Here is a 24,162-nt window from a genome sequence, read left to right on the forward strand (position 1 = left end):
CAGTATCGAAACGTTTGGTATAAATATAATATTATTTTAATTGTAGTCTATATAAATAACATAATTTATTTACGTTCAAGCCTTAAGTAAATTCTTGTAATTTAATCCAAGGCTTTTAATAAAGTTTTATGAAAGCTTTTTCTAATAAATTATACGCAATACTCATTGTATCATATGTAAATTTATATTTTAGCGTAAGTTACTTTTTAATTTTTTCCTAAAACTAAAAAATTATATTAGATTTAAAAAATATATTAACCACATTTTCCGATATATTTTTTATTGCGGCGCTTTGCAAGGTTCAGCTTTCAGTGTTAAAAATATAAAAAAAAGTAAATAAGAATGAATAAAAAAAAGAAATAAATGAAACATTTTATTTCATCGGTCCCTTAAAAATAAAATAATATATAATTTGCAAATACGGTGTCAATAGTTTTCAGGAGCAACATTTTTTACTTACCACAGACGAATGGTAAGTGAAGTGACACAAACTCATGCACACAGATGTAATAATAATAATATCCTGGGACATTTTTCAGACACGGCCATCTGTATCCAAATTAGGCTTGTACAGAGCTTGTACTATAGAAAACAGACAACTGATGTACTAGTTTTCTTTTGTAAATACATACATATATAAATAATTACACCCAGACTCAGGACAAACAGACATGTTCATGCAAACAAATATCTGTCCTTGGTGGGAATCGAACCCACAACATTCGGCGTGAAAGGCAAGCATCCACCAACCAGGCCAACCGGCTCGTCTATGATGTAACTTATGCTGCTTTATTTAGTTGAACACACTTATAATTACGTTCTTTCTTTAATGGAGCGTAAAATGCATTTTTATGAGAAAATTACTTAATTTTATCCTAACTAATATTATAAATACAAAAATTTGTTTATTACGGCAAACGACGTAGGGTATCTAATACATGCTGTCCGTGCTCAGTCACACACGAAAGTGAAAATAAGAAAATTTAATGTCAAGTTCAGTTATTTATGTAAATTCTTTTTTTTATTTTTATAATGCAATGCTTACTGCATTTCGATTAAGTAGTAGAACGAAATGGATTTTTAATAAACATATTATTAGTTATTTGTCATAAGATCATACTCACATAAAGTTGTGAGAATGATGAATATAAAGGAAATAGAAATAAAAAGCCGAATATCTATTCACAACTTTATTTAAGTATATTGAAGATTTTTACAACTAAAATTGTGCAAATAAAATTTACAAAAATCTCTATATTTACAGGTGACATTGATTTATAGAGATGATCTGATACATATTGTAGATTTACCATTTTATGGTTTTACAGATTCATTCAGCTTTAACTTTTCGTTGGAATATAATTAGTTAAATAAATTAAATTCTGTTAATGAAAACATCGTAGGTAGTATTATTATTAAATAACCCATTTCATTTACAACATAATTGATGAATGATTTTGAGGATAATGGAGAATTCCATTATGATGATGATATATATTATATTCCTAAAACATTTCGAGTTATCGTCGATAAATAACATAAGACAAACCTTAAAGTTAATGATATTACGGACACTAATGGTCCACATATACTATTGTAAGTAGAATAAGCTGAACAACATATCTACAATATGACCTGAATCTATGGCAACTTCAGTTGATCTTTATACAAAATCTAGTCGTACTATTTTATGAGAATTTTGAATAAATAACTGGGTCGTATTAAAATAAATAACATCTAATATCATATTTAAAATTGCTTATAAAAACATCTCAACTCAACATGGTATTTTGCTGTCTGTACTGTTTTCGACATGGTCGAAAACAACCGTCTCACCCACGTCAACCCACGATCATCGGTCTTAACCGATGATCGTGGGTTCAAACCCGGGCAAGCACCACTGAATTTTCATGTGCTTAATTTGTGTTTATAATTCATCTCGTGCTTAACGGTGAAGGAAAACATCGTGAGGAAACCTGCATGTGTCTAATTTCATTGAAATTCTGCCACATGTGTATTCTACCAACCCGCATTGGAGCAGCGTGGTGGAATAAGCTCCAAACCTTCTCCTCAAAAGGGAGAGGAGGCCTTAGCCCAGCAGTGGGACATTAACAGGCTGTTACTGTACTGTTACTGTTTTCGAATAATTACAATGTTACTATTATCTAGTAAAAGATTTTCAGTTTTTTATTTTTTAATATTCCTTGTTTTTTAACGTTATATGTCCAAGAGGATCAGGATTGGCACCTGTGTTTTTCTTGTCTGTCCTGTCCTTATTGTCAAATACACTAGCTAAATTGATATGGTCTTCAAATTGGAAAAACGTACTATGTACTTAGTGATATAGACCAGTTTTAAATGAGATAGTACCGAAAAAAATTTAGTACGTTGATTTGTTTAATTTTTCAGCCAGTTGTCGCATTTAAATGTAATTATGAATATTGGTGAGTCTGAGTGTGTTGCCAGTTCGCCTGAAAATCTCCCCATCATATTCAAATATTTTGTACAAATTTTAGTGTTGTATGGTAATAGAGAATTATTTTAAAAAATCGCAAAATACCCAATATGGTAGACAATTTGAAGTAAAATATAAATAATTCTGTAATAACCTTTCAGTGTTTTTTTTTTAAAACAAAATTAAAGATAGTTAAAAACATTATCCTTTTTTTTGTTTTATTTATTTTTTTGTTACAAAACTGTTTGAAATATAATTGACCACGTGATTTGATTTCTACATATATTACTTATATAAAATAAGTACCTGTATAAAATTTAGTTATATTAAAAATATGTCCATTAAAAAAGCTTTGAAATTTAAATATTGTAATTGATACTGGATATGTGTAGCAAAATAATTTATATCGAATTGCTTCATCCCATGGACGGATAAGGACGTTTCCGAACTATAAAGATATTTATTCAAATATTTGCGCATTAAATTCTATTAATGAAGAACATGATATTCGTGAATTTTAAAATTCTATAAAAATGTTATGACACATTTTCTTAAATTGTTATTAAAAATACGAATTCAAAACAAAATAAAACATCATTAATCATACACATTAAAAAGTAATAATCGTTGCACGAATATAACAATATTAAATTATAAAATAATTACATATTAAGTCGAAAATTAAAAATTAAAATCCTAATAAAATTAACACAGCAATGTTATTGTTCTAGAAAAAAATAAAATTGTCCTAAATTCAGAAATAAAATCTATGAAATTATATATAATTATAATTAATGCGAGTTCAGTGTTAAAAAAAAAAACATTTTTTTTTTGTAAAGTTATAAAGCATAAAAAACAACATTATAAAACTTATTCAGATTCCAACATTTTCTGATTTGATCGCTTTTTTTTTTTTAAACGCGTATCGAGTTAATGATGTACTCTCCACAGCCTTGCGTGACACTTCAAACAACGCATCTTACTTTAAATACTAATTTAAAAAATATTTTTAATTTGTATAAAATAAATTATATTCCAATTTAATTTTTGAACATTATAAAATCACAGTTCAAAATTACGATCATGGCATTCGATGATTAAAAATACGATTGCAACTACACTTAAAACTTATATAAAGTTAGGTACTTAGAATTAAGTATGTGATATTTAGGTACATCTAAGGCATCTAGTCTAAGATTAATTTTAAAATAAGAATTCTTTTTATAAGAAAATTAAATTTGAACGTTATTTTTTAAGGCCAAGGTAGAGTATATTCTTAATTATAAAAAAGGCTTAAAGTCAGTGTTACACTGTAATCTAACAAAGAAATAGAGTAAATGACACTTACCGAACGTATAATTGTACTAAATTTCGCCTTGGCCATAGACAAAAATACTATACAAAAATATGATTGCTTATTTACATTAAAAGTTTTAAGGCATTTCATACGAATGTGTCAGTTATGACTTTATTATTTTTTAATCTGCCTTCAGAGGCGTAAGCTAACAGTCATAATGCCACGGATCGTATATAGGTGTCGTTTTCGTAGCAATCAGCTGACAATCGTAAGGCTTGTTCCTCACATAGCGCGGACAGTTCCTTGAGCCACTCGTCTAATATCACTGCGTTTACGACGGAACGGAGTGTGATGGACTGGTTCCAGTAGGCTTCTTGTGTGAAGATCGGGAGCCTTTGTGCGGGGGAAGAGTGTACTGAGTTTTGTAGGCTGTGAGGGTTGTTTTGTGTCGGTGATACTGGAATATAATAATTTTAAATAAAGTAATACGATGACTGAATCGCAACGTAAGTGTAGTACGTGCTTAGTTTGATAAGTCTTTGTTTGGATTATCAATTAATAATTAAATAAGCAAAAATATAGTCTTGTGCAAAAAGGTTGTGATATTATATTATTATTATGAGCCCCTGGCTATTAATAATAGAATCTGTACATTTTAAATATTTTGTTTTCCTTCTACTGCAGTCTATTAAATCATTACATATGGTGAATGTATCTCATTTGGAACGCAGTCACTTCTTTTAGTTTTCCCTAACCTTCAATAGTCTTAGATTAAGAAAACCTGGAATTGAATATAAGTAGCGAGTTAGTAACGCTGTGGGAACCTATTGTCTATACAATCCTAAATAAACGTGAAAGTGAGTTTGTTTGTTACGCTTTGGCGTTTTAAGTACTTAACCGATCATCATGAAATTTTTCATACACATAACCAGGGGTACAGAAAAGGTGATAGTGTATCTAACACCTCGCCCCCACCCCTCACACGCGGACGTAACCACGAGCGGATACTAGTTACACGTAAATTTACAATCAAATAAACTAACAATAACCGCTTTCCGTACGTACATTATAAATAAGCACATTATATAAAAAGCTATACGCTACACGAATTAAATATTAATATTAAATGAGTTTATTAAAAATTTTAAAAACCTAAATGAAACAAAATATATTAACGTAAATATAAATGGTTTCCTTAATTCAATATCCTAGAACCCCAATTTTTTAATTGGTGGTAGGGCTTTGTGCAAGTCCGTCTGATATTCTACCGCAAAACGGCAATTTTTTGTATTGTTTTGTTCCGGTTTGAAGAGTGAGTGAGCCAATACACAAAGGACATAACTTAATCTTAGTTTTTAAGATTGGTTAAAAGAAAAAAAACCTCACATAACTTATAAAAGACGTACAATGTCTTATATATTATTCGTTTATTTACATACTCACATGATGTTTTCCTGTTAAACATATTCGATATACTGGACGAGAAACTACGACGCTTGGCCTCCACTCGTCTGAAGGGGGAATCGTCCCCTCTCAGTGCGGGTGAGTTCGGTCGCGGTTGACCTGAAAATATAATTTTATTACGTATGAATTATATTATCACATTATTAATTATTATTTAACTGATCGCAACAAAAGCCGAGACGGCCCAGTGGTAAGAACGCGTGAATCTTAACCGATGATAGTGGGTTCAAACCCGGGCAAACACCACTGTATTTTCATGTGCTTAATTTGTGATTATAATTCATCTCGTGCTTTACGGTGAAGGAAAACATCGTGAGTAAACCTGCATGTGTTTAATTTCACTGAAATCTGCCACATGTGTATTCCACCAACCCGCATTGGAGCAGCGTGGTGGAATAAGCTCCAAAACCTTCTCCTCAAAAAGAGTAGAGGAGGCCTTTAGCCCAGCAGTGGGACATTCACAGGCGGTTACGGTGATCACAATAGATAATAATAACACTTGTAATATTGGTATTTTTCTCCTTGTTAATTGCTGATATGCTAACATGAATAGCTGTCACATTTAGAATCATGACTTCGCATAATCTGTCCTCATCCTAATAATAAGGCGTCGTTACATTAAATTTTTTTTTAGTAATTATCTTCTTATAAATTTCAATTTGCTTGAATATAATCTGTCAACCTGCTTGTACGTATCAAGCTTGGTGTTGCCAACCCAATTCTTTGATTTTCTTATTATTTAAAATATAAATATAAATCAAATTTATTTTCACGTTAAAGTGTAATATTAATTATTATTTAACTGATCACAACAAAAGCCGAGACGGCCCAGTGGTAAGAACGCGTGAATCTTAACCGATGATAGTGGGTTCAAACCCGGGCAAACACCACTGTATTTTCATGTGCTTAATTTGTGATTATAATTCATCTCGTGCTTTACGGTGAAGGAAAACATCGTGAGTAAACCTGCATGTGTTTAATTTCACTGAAATCTGCCACATGTGTATTCCACCAACCCGCATTGGAGCAGCGTGGTGGAATAAGCTCCAAAACCTTCTCCTCAAAAAGAGTAGAGGAGGCCTTTAGCCCAGCAGTGGGACATTCACAGGCGGTTACGGTGATCACAATAGATAATAATAACACTTGTAATATTGGTATTTTTCTCCTTGTTAATTGCTGATATGCTAACATGAATAGCTGTCACATTTAGAATCATGACTTCGCATAATCTGTCCTCATCCTAATAATAAGGCGTCGTTACATTAAATTTTTTTTTAGTAATTATCTTCTTATAAATTTCAATTTGCTTGAATATAATCTGTCAACCTGCTTGTACGTATCAAGCTTGGTGTTGCCAACCCAATTCTTTGATTTTCTTATTATTTAAAATATAAATATAAATCAAATTTATTTTCACGTTAAAGTGTAATTATTAATGGATTTTTTATGGTTTTTTAAGGAATTTATGAGGTTTAACTTTAACACTTTGATTATTGTCATTTCCGCATGTCTAACACTTATAAACCCTACATGTCCCCGCATTTTTATAACTTAAAACTGCTCCTGCGCAGCCGCTTATTACTCACTTCAGTCCGGCCAACCTAGTTTGCGCCTACATTAAGAGTATTGGAATAAAACGTGTTCCGATTCTTATTTGTACTCACTATCGTCGTTTGTCTGCGCCCGCGATTTGACCAAGGTCATTTCCCGTTGTATGAGGAAAACTCTTGCCTTGTCGACCAACTCGCTCGTGTTGTCCAACCCGTTCGTCAATTCGTCGATTTCTTCCTTTAACCTACTGAGAATCTGAAAAAAAATTTTACATGATTTTTTATTAAAATTGATTAAATTTATATATTAATGGTGAAATATTGTGGTGCACAATTGACTAAACAAACACACGGTATATTTTATCATTTTCATAGTAGAATTTAGTGGAAAATTAGGTACTAGGTAGTCACTGGTTTGAACTCTTGGTTGGATTGTTGCTTTCCAGCTTTATGCTCAATTAAAAGGTATAATAGGAACCTATACATACTATTTATTACATACCTTATAAAAGACAGAATGTATTCCGAATCCTTACCTGAAATAATGAAGGCACATTCGGCTGTAACATGAAGCCAGGACACAACAATAACGCCGTCAACAACGGTGTCGGCAAAGAGGCAAGTTTACTCAGTATGCTGGATACCCGACAAGTGACTGCTACTTCGGTTTCGAGGAAGTTGGCGGCTTTTTTTAGAAGACTATGCAGAAGGGGGCCTTGAACAAAAGGTAATTAATTTAATTATTTTATTATTTTTTTACCCTTTTGTGTCTGTCACATTTATACTGTATGAGTAATTTACGATAACTAAAATGTTTTATCCTTTGTGCCAGGATTTACACTGGTTCACTCACCGTTCAAACTGGAATATGGTAAGCAATACAAAATATTGCGGTTTTGCGGTGGCCACATAACGCTTTACGAGCAAGAAATTTAAAATATGAAGTACATTATTTTGTATCTAAAATCAATAAAACTGTCTTACCGATAATTGAATCAGCACTCGCACGCCAATTCCTCACAGACGACATATCGTCGTATTCCCTCGTAACTGTACTCTTAACAAAACTCTTTCTGAACGAATCCTCTGCAAAACCTTCGTCCTCGTTTTCATCAATTCTGTACATAAAACTATCATACCCACTACTTTCACCGAAGGAAGTTAAACTATCTGCATCTTTTGTTTCGCTACATTGCTGTTCTACAACTTTACTATTTTCAGCGACTTCATTCAATGAGTTCAAGCTATGCGGTTCCTTGTCGGAAGTATCGCTATTTTTGAGAGTATTGTAACCGCTCGTGCATAATGAGACGAGGCTGTCCTGATCTCGCAAGGCGGTTTGAGCATCTATCTCTTTCGTTTCTTTAGTTGAGTTGTTGTTTGTTTCACGTTTTGGTGGGATTGCGTCGTATTTGTAGCTCCAGTTCGCGCACGCTATCGAACGCGATACGATTTCGAAACGCGCGTCACAAAGATATGCATGATAGTTGTTATAGAGTGTTTCGTTTGGGTTCTGAAATTAATGTAAAAATTTAAATCGTATTTTATAAGATTTAAATATTATATCACAAAATGTTAAAAAAAGTAAATAAAAAAAATATATATGTTAAAAAAATTACTTTATTATAATATATTCAGAATACATGTCGCTACCGTTAATGAGAAAGGTCGTATGTACATGTACATTAGGAAACAACAAAAATTATTTTGAAACAACAAAAACAATTGTTTCCTTATGTTTTATTAGCATTATTTTCATTATTTCTCCCCCCTTTCCAGTTTAGTATGGTACTTAATGGAATTACTTACGACCTTTTACACTGACAGTAGCAATATTTTAGATGATAAGGTCGTGTTACCTTCGGAATAAAAGTATCACATCCGGGCTATTATTGAAAAATAAAAAACTTTAGATTAACAAATTGACATAATTATAATAATTTGTAATTTCAAGAATTTTGTCGTATCTCAGAGAACTTACCCCATAATCAAAATTAACTTCGTGGACTAGATTGTTCATGGCGATATCACCTTGGACTCCATTCATTCTTCTATTATCATCATCTCTCTTAAAATCCAACACCCTTCTTCCAGTCAGAGCCAATTCATCCACCCACTCCCTGGTCTTCTCTACGGGTCTCGTACAGCACCTAGGACGTAGTCCTATGAAGGCCACAGCTGAATCTCTGTAGGGTTCGGAGTTAGACAACTTCTGTCTGTACATCGCCATCAAATGGTTGCCATTCAGGATGTATTTGTAGACTAGTTCTATCATAACGTCTTCGCAGTTAAGGTCGATGAGGGTTTCGATAAGGGATAACGTTACTAAGGATAACTGAAAAAATTATAAGGAGATTATAGGCGACGACAATCATTTTTACTTTTCTTATGTTAAATAATTTGTCTGTACCTTCCATTCATCAAAATATTTTACCATGAAAAATGCTTCAGCGTTTGAAAAACATCATTTATTCGAATTGGTTAACCATTCACAAGATAAGTATTATTTTTTACTCACTTGATCATTTCCTTCCAATCTCCCGAGTAGCACATCAATAACTTTGACACCATCGTACTCATAAGCGAACAGGAAGTGTAGTATCACTCGCAACAGTCCACCGGAAGTGACGCAGCGCAGTAACAGCTCGAGGTAGGACATGGCCGTCGCCTGCTCGCCCACACCGCTCTGTAAGGGCCCCGCTCTCTTCTATCGTGGTTCGTGTCACGAGTAGATGGCGGTCGAGTGACAGTTATTGGGACTTGGATGAATTAATCGTTCAGGATATTACAGGAGTCTGGTAGTAAATTAACAGGTCGAAGTGTGGTGTCGGTTAAACTAAGGCTGTTGACCTTAAACTGTTTATATCGAGTTATTTTCCTTAGATGGTTAATCATTGTTACTATATTTCAAGCGTGATGTTATAATGGCTCATTCAATCAGTGCGTGTTAAAATTGTGTTAGAAGAATAATTTATTTTTTAATTTTGTTACGATCATTCTTCAAAATATTTAATCTTACAATATTTTATATAGAACATTCAACTTATTCGAGTTTAGATAACAAACGGCATGTACATATATGCAACAATACATACATATGCGTGTGTATGTATCTCGTTTAACTTTATGGATATTTTTTAACAAAAAAAGCATTATACAAGATGGTAATTCTTTAAAGACACCTTTAACCATATAAGCGGTATCATACGGCTGTTTCATGGAAGCGAAAATGACAAATGAAAAAGGACTCTAGGATGATTGGCAAAAGGTTCACAATACACTGTCACTAAACCGTGAAACGAGTAAATGTATGAATAACAAAGAACATTCTCTATACCGAGTTAAACCATTATTGGTTTAGTTTATTATTTAATTTACTTTAATTTAAAGCGCTTTGATAATCCCATTTTCACTGTATGATAACTGTAAAAGTATATTTTTACTAGCGACGGAGCAATTTCAGTTAAATTGGTACGAGTAATAGAATAAAAAATATACATTAATTACAATATAAATTTATGATTGCATTGAATCATAATTTTTTTTTTTTAATTTTAAAAATATAATGATCTACAAGAATTTAAGGCCGAGTCTAATGACACTTAAATAGTACAATCTACTGTCACTGTCAACGATTCGACCAATCAAAACAGTCTACTACGATTGATAATTTAACTACGATTGCAGTTGAAATTCATTCATTGTTTATAATTCATCTCGTGCTTGACGGTGAAGGAAAACATCGTGAGGAAACCTGCATGAATAAGCTCCAAACCTTCTCCTCAAAAGGGAGAAGAGGCCTTAGTCCAGCAGTGGGATATTAACAGGCTGTTACTGTACTGTTACTGCACTTGAAATTGAGAGGATCTTCAAAATACACTGTAATGTCGCTAGTGTGTAAAAGCGTATAGAATAATCCTGTGACATAAATAAAAAAAAAAAAAAAACTTTATAGAGAATGTTCATTGATCGTCCAGTACCACATGTCACGAAGCCCATATGAATTTAGCTTACAATAAATTAAAAAATGAAAAATATTTCTTTTCCTCATTACCGATATATTTTTTATGAATAATATTTTAAAACTCAATAAGAGATAGAATTTGCAAATCTGAAAAAAGTCAATAATATCTTTAATTATCTTTTATTATTGGGAATAGAGCAAGATTATCAGAGGCCACTGTTTGGCATTTTACCACCATTTGTACATACGGTTAATTTTATTATTTCTTGTATTTTACTTTTACTCATTTGGTGAACAATAATATCTTATTCAAATATTCTTTTATAAATAAGAGAATAAATACTCTTATTTATTTATTTTTTTAAATCTGCAAATTATATCTCCAATTATTACTACAATACAAGTTCTCTTGACTTGTTGCTGTTTTTTTTTTACATTTTAATATTATTAAGATCTTTAAATTAACCTTATACAGGTTAAAAAAACACAATATATATGTATATATAATTATTGACATGCAAATTTACAAACAACAAACAATGACGCAGGCATTCAAAACAAAACCTTGCCCAATTGCAAACTATACCTGCAACAGTGCTGGGCCCATCACCGGTACCAGAAACCCCTGGTAGAGTAGATCCAGTAGATGTTTCTTGATAGACGGGTGAGCCACCTGTCGGATCAATATGAGTATTTATATTTCAATAACATACATATTACCTTGAAGATTATTTTCGATAGAACCTACATTCCGAATGTTCTAATATTATAAATTCGAAAGTAAAGTTTAAGACTAAACCACTAAACCGATTTTGATGAAAATTTTGTATGAAGTAAGCTTGAACCCCAAGGATATATAGGCTACTTTTTGATCTAATTCTCGCCCCTCTTCTTCTACACGCACGCGGGCGATGCATCTCGTTATTTGTAAATGATAGAAATTTGCTTGTAAGTGTTTCCTTGAGTAAAGTATTAGTAACTTGAATTTTTTGAATGTATACGTAAATCTTATTTAATTTAGAAGCGTTAATATTTATCATAAAAAAATCTACCAACGGTTTGAATAGTATGTACTTAAGGCCTGAAAAGAATGGACGAATGATATTTAGTAGTTTTTTTTTTATTTACAAATGCATGCATATTATATGCCTAATAAGTATGTTATTTCATACGAAGAACATGTTTAACTCAATTATGTACAATCAGACTATATTCATACACTCGAGTACTTGTTTTGTATTAGAAATATTTAGTAAAGTTACTATTGATATAATTTTTATTTGAATCTTTTTTTTCGATTACCTTATTATGATTTTAGTAACGCCAAGAGGAGTTATTTTTAATATAAGTAAGAAGAGTATTTATTCAAATTTGCAACAGATTAAACTACTATACAATAATACTGTAATGTGGTTTGCAATATTTGGTCTACTGGTACGAGGTATTCTAGATGAAAAAAAAAAAACATTTTTACAACAATATAAATTTACTAAACTGCGGATCAGTATTGCAATATATTTTAAAGTGCAATGTACCTGAGCGACTGCATTGCAGAACTCAAGCGAGTCGATGAAGAGAGTCAGTTTGTGCACGCGGTTCACGTCGTCCGGAGTGAGGCGCGCCACGCCCAGCGAGCGCGGCAGCAGAGAGTACAGCCCGCTCAGACCTGCGGGCGCGTTCGGGGATGTTCACTTGCCAACACTCGGCTATATATTATGACCGCGTTCTTTCAACACTAAAAATACCCTTAAGGCGGTTTAGAAAACTAAGCCATTCTCTAGGCAGTGCAACAAAAACGCCAGCTGTGATAAAGTTTATCCATGAGTAAATATTTTTTGGAAGCAACAGTTTCAATATAGAACAGTCTAGAGTTTACAGTTCTCATAATAAATAAGTGTAATTCATCACCATCTATCTTTTTGGCCAAGAAACGTTTGACGGAAACATTATAAAATAAAATTATTTCTACTAGATTTATACATTACCTGTGGCCAGTATTGGACATGCGTTACCCGCAAGCAAGCAATGTGCTAGGGGTGGACATTTTGCGGACATCTTAGCACAGAGCAGAAACGCATCACGCGCCACCGACCCAGCTGAACCTTCTATATGCACAGATGACAGCAGAAGACGACCAATGATAAATCTGTAAAATAGCGCTTTTTATAATTTTTTTATTAGATATTTCATTCTTTGGCAAGAATCTACTTAAAATTTATTACTACATTAATATATGGAACAAAAATGTTCCAACAATAAGCAAATGTATTACAATGAAATAATCTAAGCTGCTCAATTTAATCTGATGAATTCAGATTTTATCACAACTTTATCCTTTATGCTCTTTTTCTTTTAGCACATTTGGACCAGGAGTGCATTTATGTTAGATTGCACTCTCAAACAATTATATAGCATCCGATGATTAACTCGCCATCGCGATTTTGAGGTTCAATAGCAAGGGACTTTTGCTCTAGTGTTGTACCAATTAAAGTTAAGAATTTTGTAAATGGAAACATACTTGTTAAATCAATAAAACACTTACTCTGCTTGAGAACCGTTTTTTGTGTGCGTCATTAGAAAGAAGAGATCTATGAATTTCATATTCTGCATTAGCACCACACATAGTTGGTTTAGTACAGCCACTAATTGACCTAAAACAACACACGTTTAAGATTTTATATACAAACTAACGGCCTTACTTATATAAACTTGCAAACACTGATTCGCTCTCTCTGTCATTGGCGACTTGACATTCGAAAGAAAAAGACAGCATGCTTTTACTAATCACTCAAAAACTTTTATAAGTTAGGCTATATAATTATATATTAAATAATAAGAAAGAGAGAGGGAGAGAGAGAAAAACAGGGTAGAAAAATAGAATTTTAGGCTTATATGTATTCTTATCAATCAAACGTAAGTGTAAATATAAATTCATGAAGGTGTAGCACAAATAATAAAATCACATTAATATATTAGAATATAAGTCTCAGTGTGTGGATTTAAATAAATTATAATGGTAGCTGTGCCCCACGGTTTTAATCGCGTTAAATTTATATAATACATACAACAATTCTAAGCATAGTTACATTAATTGACGCAAAACAACGCAATTAATCCTTACAATAAAGACAAAATGGAACTCAGGAATAATTACGTTTTTAATTTTAACCATTTAAATATTTTACTTCAGACAAACAGACAACAATAAAAATAATGGTTGCTTTGGTTTTAGTAACTTACAAACCTTTAACAAAAAGCACAACTTTAACAATAATCATAGTTATTTATTAATCATAGACACACTTTCTTTTATTTTATACGTATATCATATTCTCTATGCCTTATGTTATTTAAAAAAGATCGCCCTCATCAGACGACCGTAGTTGCCATATTTTATTAATTTAAAATTTAATTGCTATAAATGTTGATACGTCATCATTTACTTACTTTCCAGATTAGGTGGTGGCAACTGGTTTCTAAATCCACTGAGAAGTTTTAACAACGGTCGAAGAAATGGTTCAGCTGCTATTACCTTTAAGAAAATGTCACATATACTTTTATATATATTTATCTGTTAGATGTATTAATAACGTTACTATTTCTATTTTATTTACCTGCGAACCATAATGGCCGACAAGGTTACCAAATAATTTTAACTGTTCCAGTCGCACTGCATTTTCGTATCTAAAACAAACAAACAATTTAAAAAATAAATAGATAAACTACTTATGACAAATCAAATTAAAATAATCTTTATTTAAGGAATCCTTTACAAGCCTTTTTGAATCAACTAATAAGATTAAAGGATTAAATGCAAAGCTTTTACTAATTAGGAATGTAAATTATTTAGAAACAAAAAAAAAAAAACATATATTAACTAAATGTATATACTATGACAATATGAAATATGTCAGTACTTTACTTATATAATACAGATTTATCATCTATAAAAATATATACATATTAAACAATAAAAACATGCTTCTACTTTTGTTTAGTTTAAGAGTTAATAGGCTTTGTCTACAATAATATTTAGTTATAAAATTTCTATCTCTAAATAACTTATCAAAAATATTAATCTATTTCGATATTTTCCATTATAAGGAACGAATATAGTCGAATTAATTTAGACACCTTATATTAAAAATGAAAAGATTATTATTTATCACACTATTTGCATCTCCCATGCAATTACGGTTGGAAAATATAAGTCTGAAATTTTCATTTTTTTTTTTGTGAAAGTATATAAAATTATGTTATTTTATAATAATTAATTTACTTGCATATCATATATATTTAATAAAGGTACGGATTTGTTCATTCAACATAACTTTAATATGGAATTTCATTAGAAATAAAAAATATTTTGCGCCATTCATAAGCTTTATACAAATGTACTTTAACAAAAAGCTTTTACTGACCATAGCAGTCGACTTCACGCTCGTTTAATTTACCGTTCCCGTAATTCTCAATGTCCAGATTCTATTCTAAATCTCTATTACAAATTTCATAAACGCTCGACTTAGTAACGTGTGACGTTTTGAGTTGACAAACAGACATATTTACTTTCGCATTTATAGCATTAGCTTGACTTAACTGCCTCGTTGGTCTAGTGGCTTGATGTAAGGGCGCAAGCCGGGAAGTCCAGGGTTTAATTCTCAGGTCGGGCCAATAAAATTTTTTTGGGTTTTTCTGTCAGGAAATTGTCAGTAGCATCGCCTGAACTATTGTCGTGTCGGATTGCCGACCCATCGGATTATGAGAGCTAGGGAAGAGAGATTGCACCTGTGTTAGCGCACACACTTGTGCACTATAATATCTCCTGCGCAATTGGCTAATCTCTCTTGAGATTGTTGACCGAAATCGGTCTGGAGGACATTATTATTAGCTTAACACTGATAAATTTATTATTTCATTATCTGCCACTGCGCTTTTTATTTGTTATAATATTTCGAGTGATTAAATATAGCTAAGCGATTAATTGATAAAATTCCGATATGATCAAGGATACGTATAATATTGATTCGACAGTATGAAGTGGTTTATCATAAAGTAAATATTAATCGAATAAATAATATTACAAAAAGTAAATCATATTAATCTTTGCGTCAGCAAATCATCGTACTAACATTAGAAATTGGTATAATTTTTTTGTACTTTCCAGATCTACGCAAAATTTACTAATCCAACAGAACATGAAACTTTCACATAATTATAGTTTCAGGACGAACATTAGCTATATACAATGTAAAAAGTAGCGTATGTATAATCACTACGTTGTATATTTTGAGATAAAACTAGTGATGTTTAGGTGGGCGAAAATTCTGTCGATAAGGACGCTTTTTGCGTGAGCGTTACCAAAAGTATATATACCAAGAACTATGTAGATAGTAAAAATTTACATGGGAAGGGTTTAGTAGTGTCAGCAGCGTACATATTTTTGCATTACATAAGTAGTAGATAATTAATTTTATTTATCATTTTTATACTTTCTAAATTCGTAATATTGAATTGTCTTTGCTATATATGTGTCTACATATAGTAACAGCCTGTTAATGTCCCACTGCTGGGCCAAGGCCTCCTCTCCCTTTTTGAGGAGAAGTTTTGAAGCTTATTCCACCACGCTGCTCCAATGCGCATTGGTGGAAAGCACATGTGGCAGAATTTCAGTGAAATTAGACACATGCAGGTTTCCTCACGATGTTATCCTTCACCGTCAAGCACGAGATGAATTATAACCACAAATTAAGTAAATGAAAATTCAGTGGTTTTGAGCGGGTTTGAATCCACGATCATCGGTTAAGATTCACGCGTTCTTACCACTGGGCCATCACGGCTTCATAACATAGCATACAAATAACCTAAATAAATGTAGTTAGTATTCATAGTGTTTATTGTAGTTTTCCTTATCGAGTCGTGTGTGTACGACATTGTTGTCACTTCGCTATTAGTCTGCGTGTAATGTGAGACGTGAGCAAAATAACTCAATAACAAAAAACGCCTGTCATCAAGAATCAGTTCCAAGAAAATCTTTAATCAACATGGAATTACAACACAAATCGACGGTTAAAAATCTAAACGGTTCGAAAAAAGAAATAAATTACTAATTATTCAGTTTACGTTTTTAAAAAAAATATTATTGTACTTTAAATTACACACAAATTTAATAATATTATAACTGTCTCGTTGGTCTAGTGGCTAGACATTGAGCCGCAGATCCTGAATTACTGAGACTATCTGTCTTCTGGAAGTTATTGTGTAGAATCCCGTGCCACGAAAAGCTGACATGCACCTGAACTCTTTCCGGTCGAGTTAGATTTGGCGTCCCATCAGACATGAGAGTCAGAGAATAGAGATTGCACCTGTGTTTGCGCACATATTTGTGCACTATAATATGTCCTACGCATTAAGCTAAGACTAGCTTATTGCCTAGATTGGCCACCGTGGCCAAAATTTGTCAGAAGGACATTATAATCAATGTTATATAACACAAATCAAACGTTCCGAATTCAAACAATCGTTATAAATAATAAACATATATATTTTAATATTAACCCTTAATTATTTAATAGTGAATATATTATCGCACGAGTTTGCTATCAAGGGCATATCGTTAATGATGCGTGAGATGATAATTTCAGTAACGATAGCCTATTTATTTCTAGGACGCCTAACCAATTATAATTATGCAAAGTCTGCTTCGTTTGATAACAGGTTTTATTATCAGTCAGCCAACATATACTGTATTTCATTCATTGAATGATTCATACAGGAAGCCATTATATCATAAGTTGAATTAAACAAAGAAACATAAGCGATAATTAGTTTTATTAGGTATTTATTATAGAGTGTAGTAAGGGAACAACAGTTTAGTGTCCGGGGCTAGAGAGTCTCTGTACCCCGAGAAGCCCATAGGAATTGGAGACGGACTAACCGTCGAGGCGTCACGGTTGTATACGCAAGAAATCCCATGACGCTTCTTGAAAAGACGGAGTGTGTCGGCAAGTCCCACATATTCCCCCATTTCACGTGGGTCAAACGCATAAATAGATTTTTACAGCGTGAAAAAAGAAACCAACCGTTTCTGTAGAACAAAACGGAAACTAAACGCAGCATGACAGGAAGTGATATGCGACTTTCGACTATAATCATTATAACATTTATACACTACACGTATCAAGATAGCATAACATCTTCTTTTCCAACATGCGGTTTAAATAAATTTATTACTCATAGAAAAAAAAAAACATTACGTACATTTTTCTTAGAATCAGTTAAATAAGATTATAATTTTGTTACTATTATTTGCCTCTTTTACTTTTATATATATCTACGTATTTTATTACTGGCTTTCAAATAATTTTAGCATTCTATTAAACATCTGCGCTCTTCATACAGTATTTTTTCTGACCATAATTAGTCCGGGACTTAGTTAACTGTAATTCTAATTAGTGTTTATGAATGAGGATTTATACAATAGCACTGGATTTCAAATGAAGAATATGCATGATCCCTGATTGCGCAGTGGTTAGAAGATGCTAATTTTAACCGATTATTCCGTGTTTAAGCCCGGAACCTTAACCTTAAACCAAAAATTTGTCATGTGCTTAATTTGTGTTTATAATTCATCTCGTGCTCAGCGGTGAAGGAATACATAGTGAGGAAACCTCCATGTGCGGACGAAAATCTGTCACGTGTATTTTGGACCAAGGTGGTGGAGTAAACTCCTTAAAATGGAGAGAAAGCGTGAGCCAGCTGTGGGATATTTACACGTTTGCACCTTAATTATTTATTTAGCAAGGAAACGAAGAGATTGTGCGTCATACTAGCACATCTGTTTAAAGTCGATAATTGTTTCACATCACATTTTGCAAATATTATGAAATTAAGTGATTATTTTTTCTGAGTGTTTATTTCGACTTTTAGTCGCTAATAGGGAGGCGATACACTCCTCATATCGTACTTGTTTTAGATATAACTTAATACTTAAAAAAGTATCATTGGACTCGATAATTTTTAAGTATCGAATCGGTAGACCTAATCACCGCTAGACCTAAACTAGACATTAGACCTCAGTATGTTGAAAAAAAAAACGTAAGAGAAAAGCAAGTAATGCGTTATTCGTAATTTATTTAATACTAATAGTCCCGCTATTTCAAACGCGTTTCATTTGGATTATTCATGCCTGTTTCGTACCCCATATTAGCATAGTGAATAGTAGACTACGATTAATGCTCAGTTATCTCCTGTCATTGCTGTGTCATAAATGTAACTTATAGATGCGAAACTGTGTTCGTTTGTTAACGTTCGGTAACGATGAATCGACGTGTTTTTTTTTATATATCGATATCTTATGTCAGTGACGTGTGGTACTTATTTAGAAATATCACACGTAAAATAGAACGAAATAATCTATGTTTATTGCGAATATACTATAATAGCAGAAATAAAAAATACTGTAATCTTTTTGGTACTTTTAGAGACAATTGCGAAATTGATATCGTTCAATTAAAATATAATGTAATTATTATTATGAGGAAAATATTTCATGCAAACATTTTAAGAAGGAAAAGTTATGGTATTTTATATTATGTAATATATGCTTAATTCTATAAAATGGGTAAAAAAGTTACAAAGTTAAAATTATCCGTGCTGAATGCTCAATCACTAAATACAGGAAGAGACGAATTATCACACACTATAAAATATTTTGATCCAGACATAATTTCTATCACGGAAACATGGCTATCTGAGAATGTCACGCTAAAAAATTACAATATCCCAGGCTATAATTTTTTTCATGAACCACGATCAGGTTCGCAATCTAGAGGAGGAGTAGGCGCATATATACGTTCAAATTTGAGAGTAAAAGTATTGCCAGAAGATTCTTCGGCACTTGAGCAACAGTGGTTTGAAATTAAGATTAAAGGATGCATAATTGCTGTAGGAGTCATCTACCGACCTCCCAAATTTAGTTTTAGCACATTTTTATCTACGCTAGATGACAATCTATCATTTTTAACACCAAAATATGAATACGTATTTATAACTGGTGACATAAACATTGATTTAAATTCGCATGGTGTACTATATGATATGCATAAACTTTTACTGCACTGAATGTAGCGTTTGTGTTGGCAGCATATGTACAAGGCGTAGACTGAAAAGCAGCCTAGCTGAGACTACGACCTTTTCACCTAATTATGATATTGTTAACTCATTTTTTTTAAGGTTTTGTACCTTAATTTTTTTTGTCTTTGTTTCTTTTTGGTGAATAAAGTTATTTATTATTATTATTATTAAATATTAATTGTTTTTTTTTAAAGTACAGATCGAATTTGTTAGTTTATCTTTCATATTTTACAAAGATTTCAAAATATTCATATCTTTTTCATACTCTTCTATTTGTTTTATTTCAAATACAAGGTTTAAAGTAGTAATCTTTAATCTTTTATATACATATATACGAAACGCCACCTAAACACGCAGACAAAAATTAGTAATATAATAAAATGACACTCACTTGCCAGTACATATTGCCCATTCATACAGTTTGTCCAGTAAGTTTTCACTGAGCAAATATTCAAGGCATGATGCTGGACTCGACATACGGTTGATCTCCCGCGCTCTTGCTTCCAACACCAAGAGCGTGGTCAACTGTTCGAGATGATTCACAACACCAAGGACATCATCGTGTAAATGTTGAGGCTGAAAGTAATATAGAATTGTTATGTTCTAAAGCCGGCGGATGCAGAGATTTCTTATGTGTTTTCCATGGGAAAGCCCACCCAGCTAAAGATAATATAATTTTACTCTAACCTAAAATGTCAAACTGCTCAGGAGAATTGAATCTGTAATTCCAGGCCTAGTTTCAATAATTTAAGCACAAGCAACTTAGTGGAGTAAACATATAGATCGCAAAACGCAATTGCACGACCTAGTCCGGGCATAATTATCTTGTGATTCATCGTAAAAAATGGTGTTTCATGGAAATTTTACATAAAACTCTACAACATATCCCAGCAATGGGATATAGTAATGGTTATATGTGTGTTGTTTATGATATTAATAATTACGACAGAGGAACTAATTAATTTATAATTAACATTGAATATATAACACTTACAGGATAAGTCATTATCGCATAATTAAATATTTATTACTTCACTCATAAGCAATTGCTACTTTACACATTACACATTACTTTACAAATTTTAATGAACATTTTATTTGTAGATAAAAGTACTTTTGTTTTAAACCATATCATACAACATACCACAGATATGTTGTAGAGCCTTTTGTGTTAATTTCTATTGCTTCCATTGAATTTAGTACTTAAAAAAAGAAAGGTCATAAAAATTATTAATACCAAAAAATACTTTAATGTTAGTTTATTTAGAACTGCTATGATCCAGTAATTAGAATGTGTGAATTTTTATTAATGGTTACGGGTTCAAACCTAGTTTGTATTTATATTTTTACTCATGCTAGGGGGTGGAGGAAAACATTTTGAGAAAACCTGCATGATTCTAATTTCATGGCATGAGTATATGGTGCACAAACATGGTGGAATAGGCTTCAAACCTTCTCCACAAAGGGAAAAGCTTTAGCCCAGCAGTGGGACATTCACAAGCTGTTACTTTATTTTTTTTTAAGAGGAGGAACATTTGTTATTTAATGGCATAATGTTATTAAATAAGATAATTACATATTATTTAAAAAAAATGTCAAAAAAAAATTACCTGTGATTTTATGATAATATCATGCGCCTGTTGCCAGTGTTTGCAAAATGAACTATAGCACGCTTGAGGCTCATAGTCGTGACGGGGGTCTAGAGAACGTGACAACTGGCGTGCAAGTGTGAGTGATGTTGTCCGAAGCCAACTCATCTTGCTTAATTATTTCATCGTATCCTATAATTATAAGTCATGTCCAGAAATAAGTTTTAGTATAACCAGATGCTTTTACATTAAAATACGTTTTTTTTTTTGTTGATTATTGATAATTCATATTTATCATAATTTAAATGGTAGTTACATTTAAACGTAGATAAATTTGAATTATCTAGCAAAAAATATTATTTAGCAAACTAATATATTAATATAATTAAGGAAAACATTGTATTCAAAATTCATAATTATTGTAAATATAAATTATGTATTTGTTCATATATTTCACTTATAAATATAGAATGTATTTTTCGTAAAGAATTTAAAATGGTATTATATTACTTATTTTTAATTTGCATATTTGTTTTCGTTTTGAGAGATAATCGCGTCATTATTTTAACAAAAATGGAAGCCTTGCAAGATATATTTGTATATAAAATTTAACATTTTTTATTCAATTAAGATGCACAAAACATATATGAAAAAAAATGTATGAAAAATGCTTAATACTTGTTTTTTTAACTTTAAGATGTTATATTTATTTGTAAATGATTAGGTAGTCTTACAATAGCTTGACTAGATAGGAACTTTCACTATCTGTCAAAGCAAGAACTCCACAATTATGTGTACATTGTATTGTTGGTGCATCTGATAAAACCTGTGTGAAAAACATGCAGAATAATAGAACAGTGAAACCTCATTTGTTACAAATTTTATTTATTTTTTGTTTTTATTAATTGACTTAGGTACCAATATATGGTTCATAAAATAATTTAGTTTTTGATAATAACTTATATTTTTGATCGATTTATATTGTAGTTTCATTTAAAATGATGTAGAAAAAATGATTCGTCCTATGAGTAACGTGTCATCAATATCGTAAGGACATTCTTAGACCTTGACATTACAAAATTTCTCAATTTACAGTCGTTCTTCTCGTCGACACAGAAAGTATGTATTTAATAATATAATATATAAATATTAGGATTTGAAACATGAGTGCACGTACGTTATGGGAGAATGCTTGGTCGGAAATAGATGCAGCAGCCACAAAATAAACCACAAGATCAAAGAGTTACATGATACGCAGTACTCATATAAAAGATTTTTATAGAATGCACTCAACAATAACACCTTTATAACACTTTTACACTACTACAACACTATATGTTCTACTATTATTGATGTTTTGTATTGCTTTTAACTTAAAACTAGTAGATCCTCATAAAAAAACCATTACGAATTTTCGACTGAGAAAAAAAGGCAAAACAACCGTACTTGAGGTTGAGCATGACAAATGACATCACTCAGCAATGACAACTGACAACTTTTATATATAGTTGCCACTTGCAAATAATCTAAGGTTCAATGTCGCTAGTGTCAATAAGAAAAACTTTCTTTAATCTTAACTTTGAAAATGAATTTTAAATATGTAATGTCAATGATGATTATTTAATTATTTTAAAACTTAAAGTTAATTTTAATTATTAAAAATAAAATTTGTTTTTAAACATTTAGTACATAAGTTAGTTTTTAGGTTTGTTTTGTCTTTTGTATCCATTTTAATATATTACGATATTATTAGTTGGTAAATAGATTATTATGATGTGAAGTGAAATTTATTATTAAAAAAAAATGTTGTAATAATTACGTAATTTTAAATCCAAAGAATATATAAACTTTTTACGGAACAATCATAACTGTCGACAAATTTAAATAATTATATCCTTTGCAGCTTATTACTTACATCTGGGCAAAAAAAGTGACGTATTCATCATTTTTAATGTATAAATTATATCGGATAACATTTTGATGTTTGTGTTATTAATATTAATGCTATTTTGCTAAAAGAATACATAACATATAGTATATTTCGGCATACTAAAAAAAATGAAAACTTCTCAATTTAAACCCCCGTCTGTTGAACAAAATAGAAATTCAAAGAGTTTAACCGAAAAATTGACTCCACTAGATTTGGATATTTTTATGCCTTGGATTTGCTTGCAATTTCAAATTCCTATAGTAGTTATAAGACAGAGATGTAATCAAGGTTTACATTATAATTAGTTTGTTTTACTGCTGATATAATTAATTGTAGTAAAAAATATCCATATTTTTTATTATATTACAGAAGACCATTTGCCACATAGCTCGAAAAGAACAAGTTCAACGAGAACAAATTCAAAAGTGAGGTTAGAAAGTTCTGATGTGGTCCACAGCTCGAAAAATAGCTTTTTCGGCAGCGTATCAATGAATAATAATGGACCACAAATCCCTGTAACGACTTACTATAACCATAAAGGTCAATTGGTGGAGCTAGCTTTTATAAATTGTCCAATAGAAATAAACAGAAAAGTTATTAAGGTTATTAAGCTATGTTTGCCTTTTCATACATCGTTGAATAGTCTTAAAATAAAACGAGGTGGTCTCACACACGCGGTGCTTTATGAAATAAGTAAGCTTCTTCCCCATTCAAATATCACTGATGTTTGTTTAGACGACAATTATTTACCAGAAGGAAGTTATTATTTATTGTTAGAAAA

General features: G+C 31.6%; 1 protein-coding gene across 3 annotated transcripts; it reads right to left on the reverse strand.

Moving 5' to 3' along the window:
* Positions 1-1,175: 1,175 nt before the first annotated feature.
* On the reverse strand, positions 1,176-22,916 carry LOC126776476 (FHIP family protein GJ17503). 3 transcript variants are annotated; one of them, XM_050499023.1, is made up of 17 exons: positions 22,629-22,916; positions 21,473-21,643; positions 20,254-20,438; positions 14,345-14,414; positions 14,178-14,262; positions 13,273-13,381; positions 12,716-12,876; positions 12,266-12,396; positions 11,317-11,403; positions 9,285-9,452; positions 8,748-9,101; positions 8,626-8,652; positions 7,751-8,279; positions 7,303-7,481; positions 6,881-7,022; positions 5,196-5,315; positions 1,176-4,209 (listed from the first exon to the last, which is right to left on the reverse strand). In XM_050499023.1, the coding sequence occupies exons 2-17, from the start codon at positions 21,617-21,619 to the stop codon at positions 3,965-3,967; spliced, it is 2,739 nt and encodes a 912-aa protein (XP_050354980.1). In that variant the 5' UTR covers positions 21,620-21,643; positions 22,629-22,916; the 3' UTR covers positions 1,176-3,964. The 3 variants fall into 3 exon arrangements, with proteins under 3 accessions (XP_050354980.1, XP_050354979.1, XP_050354981.1); XM_050499022.1 differs by having other exon boundaries at positions 9,285-9,473; XM_050499024.1 differs by lacking the exon at positions 8,626-8,652 and having other exon boundaries at positions 9,285-9,473.
* Between the last annotated feature and the right edge of the window lie 1,246 nt (positions 22,917-24,162).

This window comes from Nymphalis io, chromosome 20 (assembly GCF_905147045.1).
Source record: "Nymphalis io chromosome 20, ilAglIoxx1.1, whole genome shotgun sequence".
In the NCBI taxonomy this organism is placed as follows: domain Eukaryota; kingdom Metazoa; phylum Arthropoda; class Insecta; order Lepidoptera; family Nymphalidae; genus Nymphalis; species Nymphalis io.